Raw genomic sequence first — 15,908 nt, 5'->3', positions numbered from 1 at the left:
TGCCGGTTTGGGTAAAGAAGAGAAGTGTGAAAGCTGGCATTATCCCCCCGAGCAAAAGTTTCTTCAAAGATTTTTGCTAGCAATCAGAATGACCAGAGGTCACCATACTCAGAACTAAATATAAAATCAATTTCTTCAGCTTAGCTATCCAGAAATATATTCTTTACACACAGACACAATATGCAAAAGACACACAATCTACTAACTATTCAAGTTTTATACCTACAAGCAGAAGGTGAGAGTGTTGTTACTTCAAATTTAATTTCTTGGGAGTCACTAAATACTGGAGTAATTGGTGTCCTGGCTCCACTGAAGTCAATGACCAGTCTCCTGTAGGCTTCAGTAGGGGCAGGCTAGTGAGTTATGGCTCAAAATAATTCCCGGAGTAACTACTGACTTCAGTGGAATTACACCCTGGATGAATGTGGCCCTATGGGTGAAATTCACAACTGTGAAGTATAGAATCATAGAATATCAGGGTTGGAAGGAACCTCAAGAGGTCATCAAGAGGTCAACCCCCTGCTCAAACCAGGACCAATCCCCAACTAAATCAGTAGGTTTAGCCCAAGACCTATTCGCTACTTAAGTCCCATTTAAGCGCTATTTGAGGACCTTGTGCTGAATTTCAATGTTTATCCTATGTGGCACTTAAACGCTCCCATCTAAAACCTGAACACTGCATGCCCATTTTCATAAAAGAAACAGAGTAGGGGTGTTTTGCAAGGAGTCATGAAATTCATACTCCAGGCTCAAATTTCATTGCAAATCAGGTTTTTGTACCATAGAGAGATACCATGAATGTTTTAAAAGAGCATGCATTATATACGTTCTTCCATAAAGAGCATAACATATAATTACTTAAAGTCTAACCAGATACAGTTTGCATTTGTTGCGTCTATTTCTTTTCAAATTATACTTTGCAATTACATTTACTTTCTAGATAGGCAGTATTAACGCACACTTTAATGAAGATAAACTTCAGCATTGAATGACATTCTTGACACAGTAAGCATTTTGAAATTTCTGTGGGTGGTGAACGGAGAAGTTTCCCATATTTCCCAAAAATAAATCCCCCAAATTATTTGCTTGTTTCTGATTTCCTACTTTAGAATGATCCACAATTTCCTTTTACAGCAGCTGATACCACAAAATCCAGTTGTCTAGACCTAATATTACACAAATACAACAAAGGCCTGATCCTGAATTGGTGGAAAACTTGTACTGATGTCAGTGTCCACAGAATCAGGACCTGAGAAAGCAAATCTTACTGCAACTTACAAAATGTCTATCCCCTTATTTACAGCCACCTCAATTCAAACCTCCACTCTCTGGCTTCAGTCAATGACAGACCAATGTAGCAACACCCTGGCATTTATTTAGGCCAATGGTAAGGAACTCCCCCTAGTTATTCCAGTTGTTAAACACCATTGAAACATGTGCTGCAAAACTCATCTATTACACTGACCTTGAAGCTGGCGTCCTTTGTACAAATCCTTTGTTTTGGTTGGATGAGCTCTGGCGCTGTTATCACACTTAGGTTGTTCATACCTACAGGGAAAGCAAAGAGAAAACAAACAAACTGAAATCAACTTAATTTCGATTTATTCTTCTTTCGAACTCTATATGGTTACACTGAAATTATACCTCATTTGTTCAAAGACTGAACTGTGTAATTTTGTTCTCATTACAGTTGTACACAAGGATATAGACAGAAGTGAAATGAGACATATAGTGTCGATTTTCCAAAGACCTCATTGCAAATATTAATTCATTCATCCTCAACACCACGAAAGTATCAGTGAGCCCATTATGTTGATAGGGAAACTGAGGAACCAAGGCAGTGAAGAAACATTAGGAAACCCAATACAAAAAGAAAATTAGGTTCCTCCCACCTACCAGAACACTGGTGTAGAAAGCTGTAAACCATATAACACATTTGGCAGCTGGCATGTTGTTCAGATTGTGATGTTTCTGAAAAACAATTTTACCCCCTCCCCTCCCCAACAACCTCGTATTGTGCTTGGTAAATATTACAGTACTAAAATTGTGTATTACTGTATTGTGACTGGAACAAACATTAGCTTATGTAAAAAAGGCTGACCACTAATCATCAGCAGTTACAGAAAAGTCTGGAGGACGAGGAGATGGTTTGAACTGGAGAGTGGAATGGACTCAGCTGATCTTCAGTTACTGCTTGATACATGATATATCTTGTCTCTTTCTTAGACATTTAATTAAGGAAAGTCTGTGAGTCACAGATAGTAGCAGGAAACCCTGTGCTATTTGTATTGTCTCTGCAAGTAGACTTATCAAATGCCACCAACTGTGCTGTCTTCCCCATGATCTTGCAAAAGATGCTATATGATGAAGTATATCTATTCTGCATTTACAGCCCCATCCCCATCTTCAGATGCAACACGTTGTGAGTCTTGATGCTTCCTGCTGCTACTACCAATCTATTAGCACAGTTACAGCAGACACAGCCTGCACTGTAGGAGTATGTATTTTAGCAGGAATGTTGTAAACAAGACACAAGAAGTAATTCTTCCACTGTACTCAGCACTGATTAGGCTTCAACTGGAGTATTGTGTCCAGTGCTGGGCACCACATTTCAGGAAAGATGTGGATAAACTGGAGAAAGTCCAGAGAAGAGCAACAAAAATGATTAAAGGTCTAGAAAACATGAGCTGTGAGGGAAGATTGAAAAAAATTGGGTTTGTTTAGTCTGGAAAAGAGAAGACTGAGAGGGGACATAAAAAGTTGTTACAAGGATGAGGGAGAAAAATTGTTCTACTTAACCTCTGAGGACAGGACAAGAAGCAATGGGCTTAAATTGCAGCAAGGGCAGTTTCGGTTGAACATTAGGAAAAACTTCCTGTCAGGGTGGTTAAGCACTGAAACAAATTGCCTGGTTAAGGACTGGAACAGGGAGTCTGTGAAATCTCCATCACTGGAGATTTTATGAGCAGGTTAGACAAACACCTGTCAGGGATGGTCTAGATAATACTTAGTCCTGCCACGCGTGCAGGGACTGGACTAGAAGAACTCTCAAGTTCCCTTCCAGTCCTACGCATTTTAAACATAAAATGCGGATAAGAAACTTGTCTAAATTCTATTTAAAAGAGGATCTCTTTCTGCTTCCCTTTTACCTGTCTTTAACTCTTGAAGTGCCATTGGAATCCCAACAAGTGAAAGCTCACAGACAATGTAGGAAAATGGTGCTTTGATCACACTGCTGGCTGTGGATTACGTAGCAGTGTCAGTCCTGATTCACTAGCAGTTACTGTGAGATTTAGTCCCCCTTCACGAATGACAATCCAAGAAATGTGAGCTGTGACAAGAGACGGCTGCTTTCTTTTCATTTCTGTGTCCCTCTCCACTTTTTTGTTTCAGCTGGGACATGGAGGAGGAATTACAAAGGCTCTTTTAGAAAAGAATCAGCATTTATAGCAGTTGCATGTGTCTACGATCACCTCATTGGTTCACCATAGTCAATATGGGAGGCACCTTTAGTACATGTGTAATAGCTGGCACGTGTTGACATTTTAATAGTTTCTACTGTACTGAAACACTGCATGTTCTCAGTAGATTTTCAGCACCATTTGGTGATCAAAGAACCTTTTGGTGCTTTTCTGAATTGAACCCACAAACGCTTTTTTAGATTCGTTTGACTATAGTCTAGTTGTTTAAAAATCACCTAGAATTGGTAAAATCTTTTCATCATGTTTGAAGTTCTCAATAGTTATAGGCTTCAATCTTGCACACAAATACACATGTGAAAAGTCCCATTGACTTCAATAGGATTACTTATGTGAGTAAATGCCAGCAGGTGTATGTGTTTTCAGGATCAAGGCCATAGGTTGCAATGACAAGGCATAACTAGGTTAATATTCAGGTTGCTTTGCCTTAACTCATAAATCCCATTATTTTGTTAGTTTATATCCCATCCGTCTCACTTTGTATTTTAGGGGACATGGTAAGATTAAAGGTCATAGTTTAAAAAAATCATTAGTCTGCAGAAGAGAAGCATGGCGGGGAGGTAAGGGGGAGGATTTGATAGCAGCCTTCAACTACCTAAAGGTGGGTTCTGAAGAGGATGGAGTTTGGCTGTTCTCAGTGGTGGCAGATGACAGAACAAGGAGCAAAGGTCTCAAGTTGCCATGGGGGAGGTCTAGGTTGGATATTAGGAAACAGTGTTTCACTAAGAGGGTGGTGAAGCACTGGAATGGGTTACCTAGGCAGGTGGTGGAATTTCCATCCTCAGAGGTTTTTAAGGCCCGGCTTGACAAAGCCCGGGCTGAGATGATTTATTTAGTGTTGGTCCTGCTTTGAGCAGGTGGTTGGACTAGATGACGTCCTGAGGTCTCTTCCAACCCTAATATTCTATGATTCTATTACTAATAAGCTCATAGATTACAATTAATTTTTAAAATCTAGTATGCTTTTCATCTTTTACTGTGTGCTCTATGTTTAATTTTTACATTTCACTCAGCTCAGAGAAACTAGATGAGGGCTATTTCTGGGGAATTATACTTTCAGATTCTCATGCATTAGTTCATACCTGCAACGTCTGAATTTACAGCACGTCAGGGGAAAGCTTAAATTCTAAACAAACAAGCGTGCCTTTTTAGATAAGGCTTTGAAAAAAAAACACTTCTACCTCCCCGTCCATACTTGCACACACTCATTCTGCCTCTCTAACATTTTAGATTTAATGCTACATATGGTTGCTCAACTTATAAGAAATACCCACATTACACATGCTCCCAGTGACCATATAAACCCAGTCATATCTTAAAAGGTCTAATTGAAATGCATTTATCTGATTTTCATCAACAAACTGTTCATTTTAAAAGCATCACAAACTTTGCAACGTCCTGAAGTTCGCTAGCTGCGAGAACACCACACAACCATTCTGACTCTGCATTACAGGACAGGATGAAACAGTGAGGGATTTTTTCCCCTTCAGTGCTTAATTTATCTTCACAGTGTCTGATGAAAGTTTATTGAATTGTCTAGTGGCCCATCAGATAAAGCGTTTGCTCCAGGAAGGTGCAATGCAATTTCATGCCCATGTGAGTGTGTCTCCTGTGAGTGAAAAAGGCACTTTTTTTGAACAACAGGAATAGAAGCTGCTTTGATGGCAAGGTAGAATTCAGCTATCTGATGGATGACCTCTTCAATCAGACAGGGAAAGAGTGAAAGAGAAATCTCTGAGTGGTGCACGCTAATGTAGTACCTGGCAACCAGCCTGATCCCTGATTAATCTGATACCCCACTCTGCATTTCCTCCCTCCCTTTCCCTCCCCCTTGCCTACTTTCCCCTCTGCCATCTGCACTTTTGCCCTATTGGCTTAGGTTTATGGTAAATACAAATGCAGTACATCATATATAATCTAAATCTATAAAGCAAAATAAGTGTTAAAATACTGTAGCATGAAAGATCTGATTTTAACCCCAAAAGGCAATAAAACTGTCACCTTCTTTTGTCAATCTATCACTAAATGTCCCAGCTGAGCCGACAGAAAAGTAGCTGCACTGAGACCCAATGAAAGAAGATATTAAATACCAGAAGTTGGGGACAACAGGATAGCAGAGGGATGGAATGACAGGTTTATATTGGAAAGGGGACATTGCCACGTTAAAAGTCATAAATTAAAAAGCACTACTGTATTACTCACATGCTTAACTTTAAGTAAGTGTTTGCAGGGTCAAGGCCATTTTTCACTGTTTATGATATTTGTTTTCTTTTATGTGAACTTAACACAATGTAGAAAATGTAATAGTGTAGTCAGTTTCCTATTTGCTTACAGTCTTTTGTAGGTTCCTTTCATTTCAAGTATTAGCACAATTTTTTTAGTGAATGGGTTGAAAGAACTTTAAGGGAATGTTTATTTGTTTATAAACCCTGCTTCCACTTGGTTTATTTATTTTTTAAACCAGAGACATTTCCACTGGTCTTAGGTTTTGTCCTAGCAAGTTTTTTCACGTTCAGCCTCACTGAGTTCCTTTGCATTTCTTTGCAGCAGACTTACTAATGTTATTGCCAGGAAGCTCTTGTCTTTAATTTCTTTTGTTAATTTCCCATTCCACCCACTAATGTAATGAAGGGTAAATGAGAAATGGATAAACTCCCTTTATCTGCATTTGAGGAGCATGCAGTTTAGGGTAGGTTCGTTTATCTACTTTTTTTACCACTGATTCCACCATCTTTGTTTTATTTCAACAATGCTACCTCTTTTCTGGAACGCTTTCATTGACAACTGATCATTCCTTGGCTTCAAAATGATGGGGGCAGCCAATCGTTGGGGGTAACGTGCACTTACTCCATCCCTTCATGTTGTCTGACAGATTTAATGAGACTATTATTTACTGTGGTGACCAAAGTACTCTAGGTGCATTAGAAGTGAAACACTGAAGCACTCATTCACACACTCTTGTATTCATATCACAAACAAGTACAGCATCAAATTGCTATGCCAACAACTGCCAGCTCCGGTGTATTCTGTGTTATTCTCTACTAACAACTCTACAGATTTTCAAAGAGTGTTTTTCTTTCTTGCATACTGTCCTTGGTATTAGCCCTTTGTCTTGGATTTCTATTTTCTTTCTTATAAGTTGTTCCTCCGATTTGCATTTTCAATGGAACGGTTTGATGGGAAGATCAGATGCACCATTTTTCACAAGTCCTTACTTGTGAAAAATGAAAGAGCTCCTGAGTTAGAAGAACATTGATTTCCCTCCCCCTCTCCACTCCAAACTATAGAAAGAAAATCATGGAATAAAGAAAGCTGCCTACTGTCCAGCTCTTACTGATTGTGCACAGTGCTCACTTCATTAAAGACTCCCCACAGACTAATGGAGGAAAAGGATCCCCATCGCTCAAACCGTCAGTTCTGCCAGTGCTCTTCCGTTCTTTTCCAGAGAGGCAATAGGACCAACATCCAAAGATATGAAAGGCACATTTTGTACCAATGGGTCGGGAGAGAAGAGCTTTGCATGAAATGTTTGGCTACAGGAAAAATATAATATGAAAGGAGGCAATATGAATAAAATGTAACGGCTACCCTGTGAAGCAGAAGTCACATGAAGCATTAGCAGAAAGATCCCGGAAAGATTAGGTTTGTTTAATCCAACGTGAAGCTGTGTAGAAACTTCAGTTTCTGACTGGAGAGAGCAATAAAGAAGGTCCTCGGAAATGGATTGTACGTATGAGCTGAGGCAAAGAAAACTGCACTGGCCCCAAAGTTAAAACAAAACAGAAATGTCACCAACAAGTGGATCAAGGCAAAATGATTTTTTAACCAGAAACAAAGAGAGAGAGAGAGACCAAGAGCAGGGCTGTTTCTGAGCAGACTACATGTTTACAGGTAATACATCAGAAGTGCTGATCATACAGTTTAAGGGCCAATCTTGGTAATTCAATTTGACAGTTTAAGGATTGTAGCTTGCAAGGGATAAGAAATAGGAGACTGCCAGTGACCGTCGGTTCCTCCTACGTAAGCTAAGTGTCTGCACAGTGCAGGCGTGGTCCAGTCTATTGCATAAACAGACATCAAAACAATTCTATACACTGTCAATAAATCAATGCTCCAAGAACACAAAAGATTGCACTGCATTACATTCTTAGGGAGCAATCAGTTTCTTAAACATTGTTCTCCACGCATCTTATGTAACGGTCAAAAAATAACTTTTGACCAAGCCATGAAAAGGTCAATGCTTGCATCAGGCTGTACACATTGCCCTGGTTTTAAATGAGCTTTCTGTAGTGTTCCTGCAGGAGCCAAACCTCAATAAGTGGCCTAAATAACTTCCTTTGGAATCCGATATTCATCCTGAATGCATCTGCTCAATGTGGCTCAGAACACTTTACCATGTATTCGGCTCAGCTAAGAGGAGTGAATTCCAAGCTTCTATTAATAACATACTAAAATGATATTTCCTCTCTCTAGTGGTTTCAAGGCAATTGTTCCATTGAAGCTTGTCCGATGAAAATAGCTGTGGGGACTTCTGGAGAAACATTTCTGATGTTGGTTTTGGTTTCTTACATAGACAATGTCAACTGGCTCTTTCATCATCATACTGCAAGAAAGTGGGGCTTGCTCTGTGCTGACTCTTTCCCAGCTTCCACCCTGTAGTTTCTCAGCATGAATTAAGAGGAACATAGGGGAAGAGAAGATTGGAGATACCCGCATGCTGCCCACGACATTGCAGTCAGAGTCAGCAGCTGGACACCTAGTCTAACGCTCTGACAGCTCTTAATCCAGAGTGCCAGATCCTTAGCTGGTGTACATCAGTCTATTTCCATTTCCATTGGAGCTATGCCAGTATACACCTGCTGAGCTTCTGGCCCCATAAGCCTATTTGGGGACGTATGAAAACATCATAACTCCTAATGCCTTACCTAGTTGATGTACCAGGGATGGGACGTCCTGTGTCTACAAGAACACACCAGCAGTAGCCTGTGGAAGGATGACATTGCACGGGCTTGTAAAGGCCACCCTGAGCGCACTCTGGAATGAACACATTGTCTTTTTGGGGTTGTTTAGCTTCCTCCAGTGCAGACTGAAGTTCTTGATCACATGACGATGCTGTCAGAAAGAAATAGATGAAATGTTGACGAGGATATGGAAAGCACCCTCAGGATCAATGGAGTGATGGATAGATAAACCCCTAGCTATGTGCTATTACATGTAAGGACTTTGATAAGACTTGTTGCCATAATACTTTACATTTACTGGACTCAGATTTCAGCTGCATTATGTACTCTCCCTTGCCCCTTCTCACCCCGGCATGCCCTCTCCACACCCCAAACCACGACAGCTCTACACTACCCTAGGGTTTTCCTTTGCTAGGGGGAATTCTTAGATACCCAATTACTGCCACTTTTTGGAATGTTTTTTGGGGGGATGGGGAGTGCAGGTGGGTAAAACTTTCTTTATACAGATCAATGGGAAATGTGCCAGAATCCAATTTTTAAAATTCCATGTACATGAATTCACTTCTTTTGTACTTTTATATTCTGCTCCTTGCTTTAGGCTAAGGAATGAAAAGAGACACTTAAAATACATTTCAGATTTTTTTTTCTTTCTTGTTGATGAAAAGTGATGTATTAGCAGCCCTGGAGACCAAAGACCTCTGATTATCCACATAGGAAGCAGAGGCAGTAAAAGCCTCCCACACTGCACCAACAACAGTTCTTCTCCGGAGGGTCCACACTTTGGAGGAATATGAGGGTAGCTCTGTCTTCATGCCCATTCAGTCCTTGGCCTTCCTGCTGCAACTGTGAACAAGGGGGCCCAAGATGGGTCTGGTTTGTGAACAGCTGCTCATTAGGAAATGAACTGATATCACCAATTTGTTTCATATTTGCCATTACAGAGCCATTAGATTATGATAATTTTTGATCAATACCAAACTGGTCCAGATTCAGACTTGAGAAATCAAAGTATCTCATTGCCAATAACTTGACCTATTCAGTCCTCCAGGAGCTTTAGAATCATGCTGTATTTGGGAGCATGATCTCACAATGTTAAAGGGTTAATAAAGTATTAGTTCTGTGATATTCCTGTCAATCTAGTGAACAAAAATGAAACACAATGAATAGGTTAGAAACTAATGACATATGTAGTAAATGCACTACAATCACAGGAATTCCTGATAAAATAGATTGAAATTCTAACAATCCTAAACTAACTATGTCCAGTGAAATATCCAGTCACTATACTAGGTGGCAGCAGAAATGTAATACATAGTAAATTATTTTCCTTTTTCAAGTGAATTGAGACTGAAGGGCACAACTCTTTTTTTGAAACTATAGCAGACTTCACTATTTTTTACAATTTAACCTGTGACTGCTGTAATTAAATCCTTGACTGGATTTTCAAGCCGCCGACAATGGGTTATGGCTTCAACCTAACCTCATCTAGCGTCCTCCATTGTGTGAATGAAATGCTTTATCACTGGAGGCACAGTCTCGAGAAAGTTGGCACCTATGGTTCAAAATGCTGTTCTAGCTCCATCACTGTCCTCCTGCTACTGAGAGACACCATCAAGCTATACTTTGGCATGGTGAAAAAGAAACCAGTAAATTCTGTTCATATCTCACCTTGATACCCTAAATAGCAGGCAAGTCTAGCTTTGAGATGGCCATGTTCCAAAATCACTGTGAATAGTTTCCAGGAAATGTGAAAAGCTAAAACTGCTGATTTGATTGCACAGCACTGATGTTTATTTTAGTGCTGTGGTCAAGGTCCCTTTAGATGTGTATAGCATGTCAACAGGAGAGCAGAAGTCTGCCGGTGCCCTGATTAGTTTTGCATGCCCTTTATTAGGTCTAAGCACTAACATAAAATGATATTAAAAAGATTTTAAAGTCTTGAAACTGGAACACCACACCATAATTAGAGGATCTATATACTGTGGATGGAGGGTCTGTTTAAAAGCTTTGTAGTCGGTAAGCTTTTTAGTCTTTTCCTTGTATGAAGGCCATTTTCCATATTCTTGATCATCTTTGTTGTCCTTCTCTGAATCTTTTCCAGTTCCACTGTATCCTTTTTTAGATCTGGCGACCAGAACTGGACACACTATTCAAGGTGTGGGTGCACCACAGATTTATATACTGGCATTTGGATATTTTCTGTCTTATTTTCTACCCTTTTCCTAATAGTTCCTAACACACTGTTAGCCTTTTTGACCACTGCTGAACATTGAGTGGAAGTTTTCATAGAACTATTCACAGTGACTCAAAGTTCTCTTTCTTGGCTGGTAACTATTAATTTAGAATCCATCATTGTAGATATATAGTTAGTATTGTTTTTTTCTAGTATGCAGTACTTTGCACTTAACATTGAATTTCATCTGCCATTTTGTTTCCCAGTGACCCAGTTTTCTGAGATCCATGTGTAACTCCTTCCAGTCTGCTTTAGACTTAACTATCTTGAATAATTTTGTATCATCTGCCAACTTTGCCACTTCATTGTTCACTCACTTTTCCAGATCATTCATGAATATGTTGAACAGCACAGGTCCCAGTACAAATCATTGGGGGATACCACTATTTACCTCTCTCCACTGTGAAAACTGACTATGTATTCCTACCCTTTGTCTCCTATTTCTCAACCAGTCAGTGCTCTTAATGATTTGTTGGACAATTTGTAATTATTATATTATTATTACGTGGGAAGGGGATTCTGGTGGTGTCATTTCTGTTTCTATTAGATAGCTAAACCATATTTCAAATCTACTGCCCTAGTTCAGTTTCCTTTACCAAATGCCCTAGAAATATTATTTCCTCTGCTTATATAAGAGCTGGTCTCCCCGTGATGGGACAAGCCACCAACCCACTGACAGCATGCTTAAGGAGCAGCCCTGCACTCCGACAGTGCCAATTAAGCACACCTGAAGAGCATGCTCTACTTAGAGAAGGGGAATTTAAAAGGGTGAAGCTGGCCACAGAGTGGGGGAAGTTTGCCCAAGACGAGAGGTTGCTAGAGACTGCCAGGAAGCCCAGTAGCCAGGGCAGCCCAGCCCAAGGCAGCGACTAGCCTTCCCTCTCCCTCCAACCCCCGTTTAGGGCAGAGAGATACTGCATCCCAGAGAGGGGCTCTGGACATCAGCTCTCCATCAGTACCTTGCAGCCGGATCTGAGGAGCAGTGCCAGGGACCAGAAGTAACTACGCTCAGAAAAGACCCCGGGAACCCAATTCCCGCAGGGAACAATGACCTTGCTCAGGAGTGGGGTTTCTGGAAGAGACCCAAGGATGAGTGACATGCAGAGCCGACGGAGAAGCCCAAGCTACGAGCTGCCTGACTACATTCCGCCACAACGCCAGATCAGCCATCAAGCAACTTGGGGAGCAACTGTCCCATAGACAGATTCTAACACTGCTGGTTGGGTAGCTTTGACACCTCAAGGGAATTTGTTGCCACCATTATTCCTTCTATTCCACCAGTCCTCCCACCATGTAGTGCTGCAGAAGTGAAATCAATAGCACCATGAAATTTTCACCCATTATCCTTCTCCCCAAGACCATAGTTTTACTCCTCAGTTTAATTTCCTCTTTGAAGCAACTGTTCATTTCCCATCCAAACTCATTCTTCAATTACTCTAGCTATTAAAACAGGAGTACTTGAAGGATACCACTCCATTCTCATGACTGGTTAAGGGCTTCTGTCATATAATTAACATTATTTCCAATAATTCTTGTCATAGTATCAGAGGAATATGGTCAACAACCGTTAGTTTGCTAGCAGGATCAGTGATAAATGTCAGTAGTTTACAAAGCTCCTGACGGTTTGTCCAAACAATCTGACAACTACTGGGATTAGGGCCTGCAACAGATGGATGCCAGAAAGTCATAAAAAGAACATCACCAAAAAAATCTATACCACAGCAAAAGCAATATAAATATTTGCATCATTATTGGAGCTAGTCAAAGACACTTCGACAGAACTGTATTCCTCTGGAATATGTAGTTGTGTTGAGTCTGAAAGCTTTACCAAAAGCAGGTTGATTTTGCCAGAATTTTGTTTTGGAAGAAAAACCGGGGGAGGGAGAAGGAAATAAATCAGATAATGTCAAATGGGTCTGTTCTTGTTGCCAATTATTTATTTCAAACACCTAAAAGCAGTATGCAGTCAAATTAATGCAATCAGCATTCACATGCAAACATCTCCATAGCCTGATCCTGGAAAGCCTTTTTTCATGTGAGTCAGTCACTTTGAAGTCAATGAGGATATTTCATGTAAGCAAGGATTACTCACATGAGTAAATATTTGCAGGCTCAGATATTAAAATGGGAAAAGAGCAGTGCATCATTTCTGAGTGCATCAATCCTGGAGAAAGGCTTATCTGTCCACCAGTCTTTAGTAGTTCTGAAGTCCCTATCACCGCATTATCTAGATGTTTACATAACACAACATGTTAGCTTTGTAACACTGGGTATTTCAATCCTTCACTTCCTAAGTTTTCATTGGCAATGAACCATACCCCACCAGAGTTCTCACAGTTGCAAACATGTTCTCCCACCACAGTTCTCCCAGCTGCAAACATGCATGGTTTGCTTCTGCTTGAACGTGAAATGCTGTATGCACATATGCTCGAGTTTAGTGTGTTTCTGCAGAAACGAGTTGTCAAATCTGCAGAAAATTACAAAGGCGCCTGTGTGCTACTTTTACATTTCCTGCCGCTACATAAACACTTCCTCTCAATTTCCTTGACCCCAACAACATATACATGATAAATGGAATCCACATCAAGAAATTCTATTTTCAGTTGATACCCCCTCCCGCCTTTTCTCTTTACTGTAATGGGCCATGAAAGGACAACTAGACAGGGCTGGTTTCCAGAGAAAAAGGATCTTTTATTGGGCCTTGAAGCTCAATGCGCTTCACATAAAGCCACTAACAAGAAACCCATGAACAAAAATGCCCTGCAAAGTGATATATGTTAACCACTCTTGAGTAGTGCAGTATTAGTACGTCTAGCATTCAAGAAAGTGAGTTTTGCAGTTCTCTGGTGTTTCCCTGGGGATATACAGAAGTCATGTATTCACAAGTAATTTTCAGTACACACTCCCATCAAATTGCATAAAAGCTAAATTCTGCTACTCAAAATGGTACCAAAATAATCAAAATATTCCAGTTCATTAAACCTAATTTAGTTTAAACATTTTAGTACACTTTATCTATTTACATCTGATTTGATGCTAGTATATTTCTAAAGTTTTGCATATGATGAGCCAAGTAATCTTCTCATTTATGCCAATGCAACCTCTATTGCAGTCAGCTGTGACTGGGACAAAAAAATGGCTTATTAAGTTATAATTAATCTTCTCTGAACTGATGGAGCTAACATGTACTGCTGAAGCTGATTTCAATGTATTTTGATTTTATCATGTTATTCCTGTTTCATTGAATTCATTTCCATTTCATATCTTAATCTTCCAAATCTTATTTCTATCTTTAATTAAAATGTTCACTTCAGTAGGGCAACTGGATTCAGGATACTCTGTATACAAACTATAGTCCTCCTACAGGTGAATCTATATTGACTGGATTGCTGATCTTGGAGAGAAAGAGGGTTCTCCAGATAATTTCCTCAACTGTTATTCCTAACTCCAGAAAATGTCTCCTCAAGATAGAAGTGTAGATTTCTCCCCTGCAACTCAGCCAGTTGCATAGCCCAAAAACAGTGTCCTTGGCATAGGGTAGACCAGCTGAGGAGTTGCCCTAAATTATGGTAATAGGATAAGGTCCCTAAATGATCTTACATCAGTGAAGGATAGGTGTACCTCCATTCCCCAAAACCCACTCCTGCCCTCAGCATGCCCCTTCCCTCCCCTGATGTGTCCCCTGTGTCAGAGGTGGAGGGGACAGCTGGTGTAAGAGGTGGTTATCATGCCTCTGCCAACTACATGCCAGTGCAGAGTTCCTTTATGCAGGGAAAATTTGCTGCCACCTACCTTTGGCCAGGATACAGACATTTTGCACCACCTCCTTCCTAAGAATTATGGCTTCAATTCTTCAAGCATTTGCTTGCATCAACCCTTATGACCATGTGAAAATACAATTGCCTACAGTGGAACTCAGTGCAACCCAATGCGGCCAATAAATGAACAACTTTTCTCATGAACAGTTCTTACTAGAACTACTTTGAAACCTTTTATTTATGACTGAATGGGGACTACTCATGGGCACAATCTATTACACATTGAAGTCAGTGGAATAGCTCCTATTAACTTCAGTGGTCATTGGATCAGGCCTGAAGTGAGTAAAGCTACATGCATAAGTGTTTTCAGGATCAGGCCCTGTATTTGTACATGGATCAAGTGTCAACTGTGAAGGACACTTCTTTTTTAAAAAATGGACAAATAGATGAAACAATCAAGCTAAATTATAAGACTGAATTACAGTGTGAATACTCATGGCACCACGTTTTGATTTACATCCATGTTCAAAGGGACATCAGCTGTGGGGTTCAACACAAATGTGTATCCATCCAGTCTTATAGCAGGTTGTATACTTTCCTACCCATGCTCATTATTGTTCATGAAAACGCATGGGAAACAAATATTCAAGGTCCTGTTGTTTGTGTCTGCAGGGTATTTCCCATGTACACTTGGTCACTATTTTGTTCTTTTTGAACTTATGTGCATGCTTGTGGACCATGGCTTCAACACAGCCCTGAAGGCAAATTTATGTACTACTTCACTCCACTGAATGAAGGGGTCTAAATCACATACAGATGTCATTTATCTATGCGGTTTCATATGCAGTGATATTGCAGTACATAAAGGCTGATCATCTGGAAAAGCACTGAGCCTACACAAAGTGCTAAAAGCAGGATACTCATAACCCACATTAACCTCTTGTTGACATCACATAATCACCCCCACAGGGTGACTTCCTATATAAACTATGTTTATCGCCAGTGTAACTTTGTGTGTGTGTGTGTATCTAATGGCAGTAGGTCAAATCAAAATTTTCATGTTATATAAATTCCTGTACTACCCATGGTCAAAACTTTTGGGGCCCTTAAGACAGAAATCTTAAATGAGAATAAGCAAATGTGTCCATAATCCAAGCCCACATCTCTACAGGGATATAAAAATGGGGTCATCTAACCTATTGTTTTCTTTTTTGAACACAACTGTAATTCAAAATTTCAGCCAAAAGTTGAAATATCAGAAATACTGTGAGAAAGGCTATTATTGTAATGTTTCCAAAATGGAGGGAACTAGGAACACTGTAAAATTTAATGTACAGTCCTGTTTTTGAGAGATTTCCAGCTCTATTTCTAAATCAAAGATATTAGGATAAAGTTTCTCAACATTTGAAGTTTGTCTATCACCAGCTATCATTAATTTAAATTAATAATTTTAATGAACTGCACTTCCTTTCAAAAG

At 40.0% G+C, this 15,908-nt stretch overlaps 1 protein-coding gene across 1 annotated transcript in view; it reads right to left on the bottom strand.

Annotated features, from left to right (window-relative positions):
• Nucleotides 1–15,908, bottom strand: part of SMOC2 (SPARC related modular calcium binding 2) — a 173,303-nt gene that overhangs the window by 43,556 nt on the left and 113,839 nt on the right. The window contains 2 exon segments of the mRNA XM_043543235.1: nucleotides 1,466–1,548; nucleotides 8,405–8,591. Coding sequence (XP_043399170.1) covers nucleotides 1,466–1,548; nucleotides 8,405–8,591 — 270 coding nt within the window.

The sequence above is a fragment of the Chelonia mydas genome, chromosome 3, assembly GCF_015237465.2.
Source record: "Chelonia mydas isolate rCheMyd1 chromosome 3, rCheMyd1.pri.v2, whole genome shotgun sequence".
Lineage (NCBI taxonomy): Eukaryota > Metazoa > Chordata > Testudines > Cheloniidae > Chelonia > Chelonia mydas.
This window is presented reverse-complemented; position numbering and strand designations above follow the sequence as displayed.